This window comes from Salvelinus sp. IW2-2015, linkage group LG23, assembly GCF_002910315.2.
Source record: "Salvelinus sp. IW2-2015 linkage group LG23, ASM291031v2, whole genome shotgun sequence".
Taxonomy (NCBI): domain Eukaryota; kingdom Metazoa; phylum Chordata; class Actinopteri; order Salmoniformes; family Salmonidae; genus Salvelinus; species Salvelinus sp. IW2-2015.
The window spans coordinates 45,879,768-45,897,148 of NC_036863.1; the positions used below are offsets into that span (position 1 = coordinate 45,879,768).

Genomic DNA, 17,381 nt, shown 5'->3' on the forward strand with positions numbered 1-17,381 from the left:
ATACACATAAAAGCTCTATGTCACAGCAGTGATGCGTGTGGACTGCTATGTAGACTCCACCTGCTCATCTGTCTCTCTAGTCCACTCTAGTCTCTACACTTGAATTTAAGTAATTGTCTCCCATTACAAACATATCCAGTGAGCTGTCTCAACCACAAACGGAAGCAGACAAACATTTAGCATAACCCTCCATTACCACCTACTTCATCCATTCTAGATGTTGTTTAGAAACCTAAACCATATCCTATGTAAAGTTAAACAAGGCAACAGTAAACATGTCGTCCCACACGAAGGATGCAGCGCCCTTGGCCATCAGTATAATTTCGTAAATGACAGATCTCTATGGCAAGATGCACCCATTGTTCATCAAAATTGGTTTAATGTGTCTGAGATATCACCTGGGTTAGCTAATTCATATCCCTGAGCATGTGTGCCAATTCATCACTCAATCGAACAGATCAAGAGAGATAAACATGTGCTTATAGCACGACCGGTTGTATCAATATGAATGTCTTGAAATATTGAGCTTGGAGTTTCGCAAATGTGTACCAAATTTTGTTACAATACAGTATCATTGACTGATTTATATTCAATTATGTGCCAGACCTTCCCACGTAAATGTTATTGGTCAATAGCATGCCATGTTTAGATTCTAGGCTGGTAAAATAGGCAAATGTTCCGTGTGAGGAATTGCATGACTTCAGGTTAAATGGGTGAGGGGTGTGACATTTCAAATGTAGCATTTTCAATCATGTATATAGGCGCCACCACCGAGCCAATCAGTCAGTGTCATTTTGAGATGCGGATCTCTATCCGAGATGCATCATTCACCGAAGTTGAATCAAAATCGAGCCAGTGCTGTCTGAGATATCGCGTGAGACTAACGTACGAACGCAGTAAAGTACTAACAGACAGAGACAAAGACAGTTCCACATTTGTGGGGAACAACCCTGAAGGCCAACAATAAGTGACGATTACTTTGTTCTGGTATCTGGCAGTTTTATGGTTTCTATGGCTAAAGAGTAGATAAGGAACACGCCTCCTCTCCTTCCCCCTCAAAATTGCTATCTGAGGACAACAACTTTTCTAAAGCCTCTGTCTCTTTCTCTCCCTCTCTCATGCATGTTCTGCATTTTGTCAGGGAGATTGCTTGAATGCGAAGCTTTGCTCGCTCAAGCAAGCAAAGACAGAGCTAGTGTGAATTTCAGGAATTATTTCCGTAATCATTTCTCACAATACGATAGTTATTGGAGGTCGTATGACTGGGAATCCTTGGTTATGCTCAGTTGATGAAAATAGTTGTTTTATCTTTACTTCATTCTTTTTAAAAATCTATATTTAACTAGGCAACTCAGTTAAGAACAAATTCTTATTTACAATGACGGCCTAGGAACAGTGGGTTAAACTGCCTTGTTCAGGGGCAGAACGACAGTTTTTTCCTTGGCAGCTCAGGGATTCGATCTAGCAACCTTTCGGTTACTGGCCCAACGCTCTAACCACTAGGCTACCTGCCACCCCAGTGGTATTACTGTAGTAATACAGTGGTATTACCTCCTTATAATCTTGTCCATAGAACTTTAGAGTAATTAAGCAAAATAGGCTAAAAGCATTTTTTTCCCACTGTGTCTCCCTCGGTCTCTCTGTGATGTCATATCAGCCCAGGCAGCTGGGTAGTGCCACATGGGCATCTCTGACAATCCTCTCCAGTGTTGGATTCTCAGAGAGCCAATGGCATGGAGAACAGAGTATCCTCCTGTCCTGTTCACCACTGGCTCCGGCCACTGGCTCCTTAACCCTGTCTTACCCTGTCTTACCACCCAGCACACAACAGAGCAACAGTAGTCAACAGACTCATCCACACAGAGGAATGGACTGAAGAACTCAGACACAGAGGGACAGGGAGCACTGGACAGTGTAATGTGTCACACACATAGTCTCATACACACAGACACAGAAACACACACACACACACTCCTACACAGCACAGGCCACTCTGATCTCATACAGTGCACACACCCATGTGGGAGAGATGTCTCATGCTTGTAAATGCTGGGCCTTCCTCTGTAACGTGTGATTACGGGGGCAATTATGCCCTGTAGGTTTGCCATGGGCTGCTAGAAATAGACCTAGCCAGCCACACAGTCTGGGCTCTGCTCTGGGCTGATCCCTGCTCCCCTTTCACAGTAAAGAGAAATTAAATTAAGAAAGAGAGAGACAAGGGGACATTGGAAAACMGAGAAAAACTTGGATACTGTACATCTAAAAAGCACATGTACAGAGTGGTACTGTAATAGAAAATGTACAGGATTTAAATGAATTGACTTCTGAGTTATATCAATGATCCCCTGATGTATAAAAGGTCAATACTGTTAACATGTCAAAAACTTCAGCGGGTATAGCAGACAATCACTCACCATCTCCACTCATAGGGAATCCAAGTTGCAGTATAGTTCTTGTAATTTCTGTAATATATTCCACAGAGCAGTTGCAGCAYCGAAGCGGACACATGGTTGTTTACGTCTAACCTCTCGTTCACTTCAGTCACTCACTAAGCTGAGCTCTAGGGGTCCCCAGGGTGCAACGTTACACCCTCGTCATGAATGACTGGGGGGGCAACAACATCAGAGGTGTCCTCCGAAGTAGATATGCCATCAGGTCAAAGGTTGTACCTCCCAGGACTTCCCTGAACTTCCTACTCAGACACCCTGAGCAACCCTCGGGTGTAATTTAAAGTTCAGCGCCAACGTCTGTGGTCTKAACACACACAGAACAAATAGCCACGAGGTCAAGTCTAAGGGAGAGAGAGAGAGAGTGAACTTGACCTAACCCAATCTGTTCCTCATCCACAGACAGTCCTACCATTGATCGGGGGGAGTTGAGGCAGGACAGATGAGCCCAGCTGGACAGCCCAACAGCCCAACTCTGCTTTGCTATGGATACGAACCACTAATAACACTGAACACTCAGTGTTTCCAGTGTTTTATAAAAGCAGACATTGATAGTCACAGGAGGTCGGGGACCCACAGTGGAAATACGTGGAGATGTAGCGTAGGCGCAGGAAGAGGAGGAGAAAGAAAAGAGGGAAAAGACCTTGAGTCATAAGTGGAATTCCACCAGGCAGCTTCCTGCTGTTGGTCTCTGTATTGTTGGCAAAACAAAGGGGGGGGGGGTTCCAAACTGGAAATTTGGGAATATTTGGGAATTTTCAGGGCCATTTGGGAATTGTTTTATATTACATTGATGATCATTGTAGCGTTGATAATGACACATAGAGATACAACTATCTTTCCATAGGATGTGAGAGAATTTATGAGCCTGTTGTTGTGATGTCCCTCAGGAACTATCTGGCTGAGAGAGAGAGAGAGAGAGAGCGAGAGAGAGAGTCCACTATCTCTGATCCCTCATGTCTGTTCCCATGGTCAAGCCCAGAGGAGTGATGTAACAAATGGAGAGCAGATGATGGATCACTTAAAAACAAATAAAAACATAAACAAATAAAGGCAGACAACCAAGTAACCAGATGGAATGGATTCCTCCAGGATCCAGCCCGGAGAGCAGGGCTGTTTCCTGTGAGCCAACCCAGGGACGTGGAGGTCTCTTGGGGATGGTGAAGTGGTTGCTCCAGCTGGACCTCGAGAAGCCTTTCACTAAACATCCACCATCAGTCTGCAAGGAACATCTATGGGGATTTTAATAGATATGTCTAGTATGTCAAATAGTGAGAGTTCAGCTTAGCAATTAAAGAGATGGACCTTAGAGATAGAGACGGATATCAGTACTGTAGTAGGATTACTATGTTCATTTGATACYGAACTTTCATAAGAGGTTCAAAGTCCAAAAAGAGGAATTCAAATGCATTTTATCAGGGCCAGATTACCGAACGGGCATGCAGGGCATGTGACCCGGGCCCTCAGATTAGYGCTAGCACAATTATTGTAAAATAACTTTGTATTTTTATTAAATCTTTTTGTTGTTGTTGTACTTTTAAACCCTTTTTCTCCCCAATTTCATGATATCCAAATTGGTAGTTACAGTCTTGTCCCATCGCTGCAACTCCCGTACGGACTCGGGAGAGGTYAAGGTCGGGAGCCATGCATCCTCTGGAACACAACTCCGCCAAGCCACACTACTTCTTGACACACTGCTTGCTTAAACCGAAAACCAGCCGCACCAATGTGTCGATGGAAACACCGTACAGCTGGTGACCGAAGTCAGCGTGCATGCGCCCGGACGCCACAAGGAGTCGCTAGAGAGCGAAGGGACAAGGGCATCCCAGCCTGCCAAATCCTCCCTTAACCCGGACGACYCTGGGCCAATTGTGCGCCTCCTCATGGGTCTCCCGGTCGCGGCCGGCTGCGATACGGAATCGAATCCGAATCTGTAGTGACGCCTCTAGCACTARGATGCAGTGCCTTAGACCGCTGCGCCACTCGGGAGATCGTAAAATAATTTAACCAGCAATTGTGGACAATAACCGTGAACGCCCCAAAAATCTACATAATCATCTTAATACATTAATTTTAGGAGAAGGGYGATTCAATGTTATATTCAAGTAGATATACAYTAGTTTACCCAWTAGCCAGGAAGTGGGRAAGAGCAGAACGGCACGGTCGGGAAGAAAGGTTTAATTTCCAAAAGTTCCAAGTGTTCAAAACCATTTGTTTTGGAGACAAGGGTGTCACCAAAGCAGTGTTGTATTCATTAGGTATGTCATAGCTAATTTTCAAAAGATGCATTATGATGCATTACAATCTTAAAATGTTTTTCAACAAAAATTTAAAATATGACAATAACCGTGGCCATTTGCATGACAATTAATCGTTACCCAAAATTCCATAATCATCACAGCCCTACCCCAGACAGCATATGATTGTCTTGGTCACCACAAGACGACCATTACAATGATAGCAAAATGTGATGAATTGCAGGAAATTAGCCTTGAAACTGCACATTTTTCTCTCAGCCTCATGGTATGTGTAGAATAGTAGGATATTATCTTTTAAACTGCAAAATCTTCTTTTAGCCTCTTGACAAAATAGGATAAAACTGCACATTTTCCCCCTCTGCACCGTTGCAAAATTTGTTGAAATGCAGTAAATTAGCTGAGTCCCAAATGCGGTAGTCCAGCCCTATATTTTATAGTTCAAAGTTACCAATCAAAAATTCCAATCTATTATTACTGACTCCTTGGAGACCTCTGGATCTTAATTCAAAGTGTTCAAAAATTCAAAAAGATCAGTTTCTGAGATTCCAGCTTTTCCCACCACAAATGCTCACCATAAAGTCTGGGTCTGGGGCACATTATCAGTAGAGAATAGCATGTCCTCGCGTGACCACACTTCTCCTCCTTTCAGACCTGGGTTCAAACACCATTTGAAACCATTTCCAATACTTGTTCGAGCTTGCCTGACTTAGTTTACCAATACAAGAGAWCTAAAACTGTAAACCCAGACCGTCTGCAGGCACTCCAGACCCGCTAGAGCAAATGCTCAAAGTATTTGAACGATTTCAAATAGTATTTGAACGCAGGTCTGCTTCAGTGAAAAAGTATGGTTGGCCCACTGCATGGTGTGCCAGTGTGTCTGAATACCATAGCATCATAGCCTCAGGTCTGGAAGCTACACTTATACTGGGGATGAGTCAGTCTTTCTCTGGCAACACAACATGTTCTTCTCGGCCAGTGTGTGTGTGTGTGTGTGGGTGTGTGTGTGTGTGTGTGTGTGTGTGTGTGTGTGTGTCCATGTTTATGTGTAAGTATGTGAGAAGGCCGGTTGCCTCCCTGGCAATGGAGCATGATGGAATGTGTGTTTGTTCAAAGGAAGGCTTGGACAGGGGGAAATGGGGTGGTAGAACATTGGGAACACATTATTCTACTGTTGCGCACATTTCTGGGTTCCAAATGTTCCGTTGTGTATTACGTTGTCACGCTTCGCTGTTCCTCGCCGCCGATTCAGAGGGCTCCACATGTTCCAGTCACTTTCCTTTGGCAGTGAGAGCTCTTTTCACTGTGGAGATTATGATTCTCCATTCAGGCATACTGTGAATAGAGTCTGCATTAAAGCACTTAAGCCTGCGCACTTGCACTAAGTCTGGAAGGTAGGGGTCCGGGGAACACAAGGTGGGATGGGAGTTGTGGTTGGAACAAGCGTAAACAGGGAACACATTCATGAACATTGACTCAGCTGTCTTCAGATAGCCATTGAGAAACAATGACAAGAATACCATTTAGAATCAATAAAAGATATGCCGTACACTGAGCATACCAAACATMAGGAACACCTTCCTAAWAATGACTTGCCCATTCACCCTCTGAATGACACACATKCGTTTCMCAATTGTCTCAAGACTTAAAATSRTTCTTTAARTTGTCTCCTCCCCTTCATCTACACTGTTTGAAGTGGATTTAACAAGTGACATTAATAAGGGATCATTCACCTGGATTCACCGGATCAGTCTGTCATGGAAAGCGCATGTGTTCTTCATGTTTTGTATACTCAGTGTATTTTATATTCCCAACCCAACACGTGCGGCATGGCAGCTACCATAAGGAGTGCACACCTTGTTATATTTCTAGACAGCGGTGAGCAGTGACTTAGTGAGTACTAAATGGAGACAGACTTGGCCTAGAGGAMAAGTTATTTCCACCTAAACTGGAGCACATTCYGATGACCACAGTTCTCCTGCTTCGCCACTGAAACCCATAATCCAGCTGCTTCAATTCAATTAGCTTCAGACTGAGCCTCCAGGCAAGTTTCTATTCAGTGGATAAACAGGAAGTTGTGAGAAGTGGAAAAAATGTGCGAAAATGTATTTTTAAATTTCACCGTCGTAACCACTGTACCGTCACTGAATAGGCAACATCATCTTACGAACTCCCTAGATGTCTTGACACTCCACCAATTTATACCCAAGTTCAACGATCTACTACTACATGCAAAATAGCTCTCTGTGAATCAGCACGCCAGCAAAGTGAGTGGCTACTCAAAGTCTCTCATGCACACATGCACGAGCACATACACCAGGAGAAACAGATTCAATATAAATTGTTCCACCTGAACGTGCACTGAAAATAAATACCTACCAGGCTTCAACGCAGGTGTGAGCACAAAACAAGACTCATCACATTCACCCGGTTAAAGTAGGTGTAATGTTTCCAACAGCGACTCCAGCCCTCATCTCTCCTTCTCTTATTCTCTTTCTCTCTGATGGAATTCATGAACACACACACACACGCAAAGAAACGAACAAACACACATTTCAACTTTTTACAATACATACGGCTTCTAATCCACAAATAGTGATTCTGTCCCAGTGGTGGGAGCACAGCAGTTCAGAAAGACAATTACTTATTTTTCAGCATTTTACTAAGATAAACATGACACACTCATATATTCTACTGCAGTCTGAGAAACAATTGATTCAAGAATGATTCAAATTACCAAAGTGCCAATGAAGCAGCTTGATCTCCCACACATGAAAGCCTCCATTCACTGAGCCTGCTGGGTTTGGCCCAGAATCGCATTGGCTTACTTACACATACACGCAGGCACGCACACACACACACACACACCTGTGCTCTCTAGTCCTCCCCCAATATCCGGCCATGGGAGTTCAACAGCTGTGTTTCTTGGCTATGATAGTGCACATGTGTACCTTTAACTAGCACAAACATGGCACTCATACTATAATCGCACCGTACATCTGATCTGAGCATTCAGAGTTTCAGAAATGTCAATGCCACCAGACATTCCTGGTTGATCTTCCACAATTATGAATATGAGAGCTCAATTGGTGGAGCTCCGTGGTCTACTCCTACTGTGATGGTCAGCGCACACGCACAGCGCAGGAATAAGTGAGCCATGTGAGACTAGGACCCCTGACACACACTTAGTACAATAGATCCATTATCCTTCTGCTTGAGGTAAGACAAAGCCACCACTCTATCCCAGCTCTGCTCCCTCTGCATTACACACTGCAATATTAGTATGGTGCGCTGTCTAGTATCTCCATTTCTACCTCTTATTCTGTGTGTGACTGTGACCAAAAGTATGCATGATTATGGATAGGCTACGACTTGTATCCAGTGATGAGTAAATATGACATTTCTCTCCGACGTTTTTATCCATTTCCCCTGACACTTTCCCTCTTTACATTTTTTCCCTCAATCTCACTCTGAGAGAAATGAAATGCAGTGTGCAGTCTTTCATAAGCTCATTCTGCTGTAGGACAGCAAACCAAGGGGAAAAATACCCTTTTGATGCTTCCGAGCACTGAAAGACAGGTTGCACTGTGTGTCACATGTACGTTGAGTGTATGTCACATGTACGTTGAGTGTACGTCACATGTACGTTGAGTGTACAAAACATTAGGACACCTGTTCTTTCCATTACATAGACTGACCGGGTGAAAGCTATGATCCCTTATTGGTGTCACCTGTTGAATCCACAATCAGTGTAGATGAAGGGGAGGTGACAGGTTAAATAAGGATTGAGACAATTGAGATATGGATTGTGTGTGTGCCATTCAGAGGGTGAATGGGCAAGACAAAGGATGCAAGTGCCTTTGAACYGGGTATGGTAGTAGGTGCAGGCGCATCAGTTTGAGTGTGTCAAGAACTGCAACGCTGCTGGGTTTTTCACGCTTGACAGTTTCCCGTGTCTAACAAGAATGGTCCACCACGCAAAGGACATCCAGCCAACTTGACACAACTGTGGGAAGCATTGGAGTCAACATGGGCCAGCATCCCTGTGGAATGCTTTCGACACCTTGAAAAGTCCATGCCCTAACGAATAGAGGCTGTCCTGAGGGCAAAAGTGGGTGCAACTCATTATTAGAAAGGTGTTCCTAATGTTCTGTACATTCAGTGTACATTTAATACCTCCTTACACAAACACAGCAAATAGAATAAAAATATAATTACCTGGTCTCAGAAGAGTTTTTAGTCACAGAAACAGTCAAATCCAATACTTTTCAGAGACAAGGCATGATTCCAACATTGCATGAGAGAGAGAGAAGAGAAATGTCCTAGCTGGTGATATCCTTAGGAAGACGTATCCTGATTGTTTTTGTTATGCTGTCTCTCCAGTGAAGAATTCACTTTAGTTTACACATTCTAAAAGTGGTTAGAAATTAACACGTTGTACAGACTGACAGACGGAGGATGGGAAAGAGACAGCCAGCCTCTTTTACATATCTCTCCCTCCCTGCTCCCACCCTCTATCCCTCCCTTTTCTTACAACCACTCTTTCCCTCCCTGTCCCTCTTTCCTTTTTTACCATTTGCATCCACCCACCCTTTCTTTCTACTCCTTTTCTTGCTCTCTCTCTACCTTCTCTCTCTCTCCCACCACCTCTCTCTCTCCCTCTCTGAGCTAACACAAGGCTGTTATTTATTCTCTAGCTGAGCGGTAGCCCACTTGTTCGGACCCCTGGACCAGAGAGAGAGAGAGAGAGAGAGAGAGACATTTAACTGAGGATGAGATCATTTGTGCCGTCACAGGGTTCGAGAGTCATATGGTCATGGGTTTCTCCCAATGACTATAACAATATAGCAATGTGCACCTCGTTTGCCACAATCAGGGTTAATTTGAGCTGTTTGACAGATTCTCTCTCCTTCTGTCAGGAGAGTTCTCCATCCCTCTTTGTAATATCCAATTTAGGAAGGAAGGTATATGGTAATATCGGGAAAGGAAACATAATTTACAAACGCACCAACCATAACTAGCCTCACGAGCCGCGAGCTTACATTAATGGTTGGATGTCCGTGTTGCGAACCATTAATGTAAGGTCGCGAGACCCGGCGGCTCCTGAGACTAAACCATAACCACAACACAACCAGAATAACCCCAAAAGATTATGAAAACAATTTTGGAAAGGCTAACAAAATAACTTTGTGACATATGTGAATGAGAAACGGTGTGCTCTTAAATTTAGACAGCCTTGGAGAGAACGACAGTACGGAAATAATAGTTAACGCAGCCAGTGGATATTTTCACATTTTTCCCTAGTAGATGGAAATTGCAGACTCCTGTTTCTCTTGGACACGTTGTCTAGGACGCCGTAATTGGTTCCTGCTGTCCTGGGCTTGGTTCAGTTCTTTGGTGCGTCATGCTGGTTTTGCCACAAATAAAACACAAACATTCCCACCCTCTACCCCTTCTACTGGGTTATGGGCCTTCCGCCCTCCTATGTCTGTAATGTGCGTGGAGTATACTACATTACTAAATCTGGGGGTGAATTGTAAATAAATTAACTTTATAAACATCTTCCACTCACAGACAGCAATTAATTACCCAGAATTGTTGTTATTGGTGGCAGGGAAATGTACAGTGCATTCGGAAAGTATTCAGACCCCTTCCCTTTTTCCACATTTTATTACGTTACAGCCTTATTCTGAAATGGGTTAAATAAAAAATGTCCCTCATTAATCTAAACACAATACCCCATACTAAGAAAGTGAAAACAGTTTTATACATTTTTGCAAATTTATTAAATATAAAAAAACAGAAATACCTTATTTACATAAGTATTCAGACCCTTTGCTATGAGACTCGAAATTGAGCTCAGGTGCATCCTGTGTCCATTGATCATCCGTGAGATGTTTCTACAACTTGATTGGAGTGCACCTGTGGAAAATTCTATTGATTGGACATGATTTGGAAAGGCACACACGTCTTTATATGGTCCCACAGTCAATAGTGCATGTCAGAGAAAAAGTTAAGCCATGAGGTCGAAGGAATTGTCAGTAGAGCTCCGAGACAGGATTGTGTCGAGGCACAGATCTGGGGAAGGGTACCAAAACATTTCTGCAGTATTGAAGGTCCCCAAGAACACAGTGGCCTCCATCATTCTTAAATGGAAGAAGTTTGGAACCACCAAGACTCTTCCTAGAGCTGGCCGCCCGGCCAAACTGAGCAATCGGAGGAGAAGGGCCTTGGTCAGGGAGGTGACCAAGAACCTGATGGTCACTGACAGAGCTCCAGAGTTCCTCTGTGGAGATGGGAGAACCTTCCAGTAGGACAACCATCTCTGCAGCACCAAATCAGGCATTTATGATATTGGCCAGATGGAAGCCACTCCTCAGAAAAAGGCACATGACAGCCCGCTTGGAGTTTGCCAAAAGTCACCTAAAGGACTCTGACCATGAGAAACAAGATTCTCTGGTCTGATGAAAACAAGATTGAACTTTTGGCTTGAATGCCAAACGTCATGTCTGGAGGAAACTTTGCACCATCCCTACGGTGAAGCATGGTTGAGGCAGCATCATGCTGTGGGGATATTTTTCAGCGGCAGGGACTGGGAGGCGAGTCAGGATCGAGGGAAAGATGAACGGCGCAAAGTACAGAGAGATCCTTAATGAAAACCTGCTCCAGACCACTCAGGACCTCAGACTGGGGRGAAGYTTKYCCTTCCAACAGGACAACGACCCTAAGCACACAGCCAAGACAACGCAGAAGTGGCTTCGGGACAAGTGTCTGAATGTCCTTCAGTGGCCCAGCCAGAGCCTGGACTTGATCCCGATAAAGCATCTCTGGAGAGACCTGAAAATAGCTGTGCAGCAACGCTCCCCATCCAACCTGACAGAGCTTGAGAGGATCTGCAGAGAAGAATGGGAGAAACTCCCTGAATACAGGTGTGCCAAGCTTTTAGCGTCATACCCAAGAAGACTCGGGGCTGTAATCGCTGCCGAAGGTGCTTCAACAAAGTACTAAGTAAAGGGTCTGAATACTTATGTAAATGTGATATTTCATTTTTCTTTAAAAATAAATAAATAAATATAGGTTTTTGCTTTGTCATTATGTGTAGATTGATGAGAGGGAAAAAAACATTTGATCAATTTTATAATAAGGCTGTAACGTAACAAAATGTGGAAAAAGTCAAGGGGTCTGAATATTTTTACGAATGCACTGTAGCTGACAATCAACACCTATGTGGTTTATAACCCAGACAGACATGAGAGAAGTGCAACTTTGGATGTGTTACAACAAGTGTCCCAGCATGTAGTCTGAAGGTTTTTTGAAATTGTCTGCATATTTTATGTGAACGAGCTGTAGACAGTAGCAGTTACTCTAGTAGCCAGTAGTTCTAACAATACGTAGTCACTACCGCGTACCCAGCATGACACCCTGCATCATAAATGGATACATAGCACACCAGTTAACATCCAAAAACAAGGAATGGGAGAAAGTGTCTCAAAATGCACCGTAGGAACTTCATTGTCTGATACCAAAACAATCACCATAACTAGCCACACATCACAATACTGCATTTCCCAGGAAACACTGCAGTCTCACCATCTTAATGGATGGGGTAAGGTCACAAATGGACAATAAAGTTTGACTGTATTATAAGAGCAGGAAGCCCATTACTTCCTTTCCCATGCAGTCGAAGTTCAGCTCCCAAACTTCCAATGTGCGGCCACAGGGAAGAATTAGATGAAAGCTCTCATTAAGAACATGAAAGGCAGGCAGGCTAATGGAGGGGGGAGCTGTTCTAAGGTGATTGGATTTTTTTATCAATTCACAAAGAGAGCTAATTAGCACTACATTGGGGAGGGGTGGGGGGGGGGGGGGGGGGGGATGGAGGAGGTCCAGTCCGTCCACAGAGGAGTGGAATTTACCAACAGCATATGACCGGTGGGAACCAACAGACAAGGATGTATCAAAGATGTTACCCGTGGCGCCACTGTTCAGTGACTGAAGGAGCACACTCTTCAATTAATCGATTTTAAGGCATAGGACTGATAAAAACCATCAATGCATCACAATATTTGTGTGACTGACATCTGACTGATTTCTTGATGGCCTTCAGAACCACACACAGGGAGGAGCGAGGGTATGCCTCGGAGGAATGTTATACTAGTGCCCCCTTGCGGCTAAAACAATGAAGTGCGGTCCCTCTGCCAATCCTGCTTCAAACCAAGAACAGGTTCAAGTTCACCAAGGATACATTTACACAGGCAGCCCAATTCTGATCTATTGTTGAATTATTGGCAAAGTATCTGATCTATCAATCAATCAAATGTATTTATAAAGCCCTTTTAACATCAGCTGATGTCACAAAGTTCTGTACAGAAACCCAGCCTAAAATRCCAAACAGCAAGCAAGCAATGCAGATGTAGAAGCACGGTGGCTAGGAAAAACTCAGAAAGGCCAGAACCTAGGAAGAAACCTAGAGAGGAACCAAGCTCTGAGGGGTGGCCAGTCCTCTTCTGGCTGTGCCGGGTGGAGATTATAACAGAACATGGCCAAGATGTTCAAATTCTCAGAGATGACCAGCAGGGTCAAATAATAATCACAGTGGTTGTAGAAGGTGCAACAGGTCAGCATCTAATTGGTCAAAAGACCAAATAGTAGCAGAAGATTAGAATTGGGCTGCCTGTGAAAACGCACCCTAATATCCAAACTGCTCAAAATATATTCTCCCCCTTGCAGGGGGAGTAGCTATGCCTTGTATATTGTATACTTATTTCTCATCCCTGTGCCAATCTGCCAGAGTCTGTTATGTAAACTAGAGGGAATGAGGGATGAACCCAGAGTCAGTGAAGGGGAAGCAAATACTATATAAATGGGCTCTTTATGGACCTCTTGAACTTAATGGACTTTGCTGGCTCAAGAGGAGAACGTCTCATCCGTGCCAGGAAAAATCTCTCTCCTGTAAACTCATTCATTCCTTATGGCTGGCTAAGGTTTCTAAGAAAGGCATTGTACATACCTGAGCTGAGAGGACTTGATGGAAAGTACACCGTACAGGGCAGTGAAGGCAATGACGACAAAGACCTGTTATGGAGGGGACCCAGCTGATGCTGAACAGACTTTCTTATAATGCAACTCCTCATCATTACGGATGAAGACCAAGAGACTCAGACAATGACGTTTGTAGCGGAACTTCAAGTTCTTCTGCCGCATCATTGGCACTCCCTACAACTCACTCCCATCTCTGTAGAGCAGACCACACAAGTGCACTGCACAAGTTTCCAACCCTTACACAGAGACAGTATGATCTGAGGAGTTCAAGGCAATCATCTATTGTAACAAGCCACATCACACCAGAGGTCTTTCTGGCTAGGGCTGTCAAACTACGCAAATTACACTCTCTATGACCTAAGACATTTGATATGCATGTTTAGGGGAAGGGGGATACGTAGTCAGTTGTTCAACAATGTGTTCCACTGAAATGTGTCTTCCGCATTTCACTCAACCTATTGATTTACTGGTATGCTGATTTGTTGTTTATGACTTGTGACCTACTGATGATGCACTGCCCTTAAAGTTAGCCTGAACATATCTTTTTACTTGTGTTTTATATTTTATTGACATTGCATTTTATGTACAGTGCCATCAGAAAGTATTCATACCGCTTGACTTATTCGACATGTTTTACAGCTTGAATTCAAAACTGATTTAAAAAAAATAACCATAATGAATAAGTGAAAACATAATCAGAGAAATGTTTGAAAATGTATTGGAAATTAAATACAGAAATATATAATTTATATAAATACACCCTTGAGTCAATACTTTGTAGAATAACTTTTGGCAGCAATTACAGCTGTGTCTCTCTCTCGGTAAGTCTCTAAGCGCTTAACACACGTGGATTGTGCAATATTTGCCAATTKTTTTTAAAATTCTTCAAGCTCTGTCAAATTTGTTGTTTATCATTGCTAGACAACTATTTCCAGGTCTTGCCATAGTTTTTCAAGTAGATTTAAGTCAAAACTATAACTCGGCCACTCAGGAACAGTTAGTGTCTTCTTGGTAAGCAACTCCAGTGTAGATTTGGCTTTGTGTTTTAGGTTATTGTCCTGCTGAAAGGTGAATTCATCTCCCAGTGTCTGGTGGAAAGCAGACTGATCCAGATATTCCCATAGGATTTTGTCTGTGCTTAGCTCCATTCTGTTTCTTTCTTATCCTGAAAAACTCCCCAGTCCTTAACGATTACAAGCATACCCATAACATGATGCAGCCACCACTATGCTTGAAAATATGGAGAGTGGTACTCAGTAATGTGTCGTATTGGATTTGCCCCAAACATAACACTTTATATTCAGGACAAAAAGTTACATTTTTTTGAGCAGTATTACTTTAGTGCCTTGAGCCAACAGAATGCATGTTTTGGAATATTTTAATTCTGTACAAGCTTCCTGCTTTTCACTCTGTCAATTAGGTTAGTATTGTGGAGTATTGTGGACAACTCAAATGTTGTTCATCCATCCTCAGTTTTCCATCACAGCCATTAAACTCTATAACTGTTTTAAAGTCACCGTTGGCCTCATGGTGAAATCACTGTATCTTTATAGTGACTGGGTGTAGTAATACAACATCCACCATGCTCAAAGGATATTCAATGTCTGCTTATTTATTTTTACCCCTGTACCAATAGGTGGCCTTCTTTGCAAGGTATTGGAAAACCTCCCTGGTCTTTGTGGATGAATCTGTTTGAAATTCACTGTTCGACTGAGGGACCTTACAGATAATGAATTGTATGTTTGGGGTACAAAGATTAGGTAGTCATTCAAAAATCACAAACACTATTATTGCACACAGAGCGAGTCCATCCAACTTTGTGACTTGTGAAGCACATTTTTACTACTGAACTTATTTAGGCTTGCCATAACAAAGGGGTTGAATAATTATTGATACAGGACATGAGCGTTACATTTTTAAAATGTGTACAAAATTTGGAAAAACATAATTCCACTTTGACATCATGGGGTATTATGTGTAGGCCAATGACCAACAAATTATCCAATATAATCCATATGTTTTAAATTCAGTCTGTACTAAAAAAAAGGTGAAAAAAGTCAACGGTGGTGAATACTGTTAATGGCACTGTGTGTTTCTGCAAATGTACCAAGATGTTGAAATAAACCTAAGCTAAATTAATAAAAATATATCAGGGAGAAATTATCAATGTGCTTTTCATTTGACAGTATGCCTACTAGTACAGCCAGATCTACACATCAGTGTGTCTTGCATACAGATGATCATATCTAAATTAAACATTTGACTGTATATACCCAATAAAACACAATGTTTGTGTGATCAGTAACATAAAAAAAACAGGCATTGCGTACGGATGACAAATAAAACCGATTAACTTACCTTGAATCTGACCCTCTTGAGCTTTAGTCTGGGTGCTGGGTGTGAGGAGAAAGCCTCTCCTCTGTCACTGCAGTATCCMGGGATACTCACCATCCCCGTCTTTGTGCCATCATCCAACTGAGAATCACAATACATCCCCAGGTGTCTCCCCTTAATGTTTACCTTACAGGTTCACTCCACGACGGTCACACCCCAGCCGCAATAAGAAATACAGAGGAAGAAAGCCAATAGTCCAAAAGAAACAGCTTCTTCCTCAGAACTAATAACAGATAACTTTATTCCAGGAGAGCCCTCTCAGGTTGTGGCTACCATCCGACACACCAAACAGCACTGAACTGTACGTCCATTCATTTCCAAAATGCGACACACCCGCTCTCTCGTCCCACGCACTCTACCCCAAAGAAGGAAGTTGCTGCCTCTCTAACCTTCTCCAGATACGAATTCCATGCATTAGTGTGTGTGTGTGTGAGAGAGGCACATGGAAAACACTCCCTAGCTATAATAAGTCTGCCTTTCTCTCATTAGAGTTGTAATATCCTGCTTTGATTTAGCTATATGCGTTCAACTCAACTCACCCTCCAATCCTCCTGTTTTCAACTCTCTACGTATTCCTGATCGTATGTCTCCATCACACACGCTACGAAAGCTGGTCAAGGAAGCCAAATCATTAATCCCCTACTTTCTCTCACACACACACTCTCTCTCAAGTACAGAGCAGTAAACAGATCATTTCGACGTGCATTCTCTGCCACTGAAATCCCTTTATAAAATGTACTTACGACAGAAAAGGGATGGAATAAAAGCAAAATAATGTATTTTCCCCCAGATTCAATCAGAACTTGCCCTGTCCCTGTGGAGGGACCATCCTGTTGCTCGAGTGACATGGCCCGAATATCCTCTGTGGAGGCGGGTTGAGCTCATAGAATGAGCAGTGTTCAGTAGGGCGAAAACGTTTAGAAATTGAGTGAAACCGGGAGGTACTACCTGAACTTGCCCAATACAATCGCTTTGTTTTTCTTTTTGCAAAGCGTTCCGCTACGGTGTTGCCCTACTGAACAGTAGACAGGGACAGGACAGTTCCCTCAAAGCTTCACCTCAAAAACGTTCAACACATACACCATGACTGGGATTATTTGAATCATTGTGTGTACTACCTCAATTGGGCCGACCAACCAGCGCCCCCGCACATTGGCTAACCGCATTGTGTCCCGCCACCCACCACTCTTTTACACTGCTGCTACTCTCTGTTTATCATATATGCATAGTCACTTTACCCATA

At 43.1% G+C, this 17,381-nt stretch overlaps 1 protein-coding gene across 7 annotated transcripts in view; it reads right to left on the reverse strand.

Annotated features, from left to right (window-relative positions):
• phldb1a (pleckstrin homology-like domain, family B, member 1a) overlaps positions 1 to 9,158 on the reverse strand; it is an 82,507-nt gene extending 73,349 nt beyond the window's left edge. Inside the window, exon 1 of one of the 7 annotated variants that reach the window (XM_023968820.3) lies at positions 8,921 to 9,158. Coding sequence is in view for 6 of the 7 variants with exons in the window: in XM_070434675.1 (XP_070290776.1) it covers positions 2,415 to 2,417 (3 nt within the window). In the remaining variant the exon portion in view is untranslated. Of the gene's footprint in view, positions 1 to 2,414; positions 2,657 to 8,920 lie in introns of those variants that run through there. The other 6 variants (XM_070434675.1, XM_023968819.3, XM_023968823.3 and 3 more) reach the window with 6 other exon arrangements.
• Between the last annotated feature and the right edge of the window lie 8,223 nt (positions 9,159 to 17,381).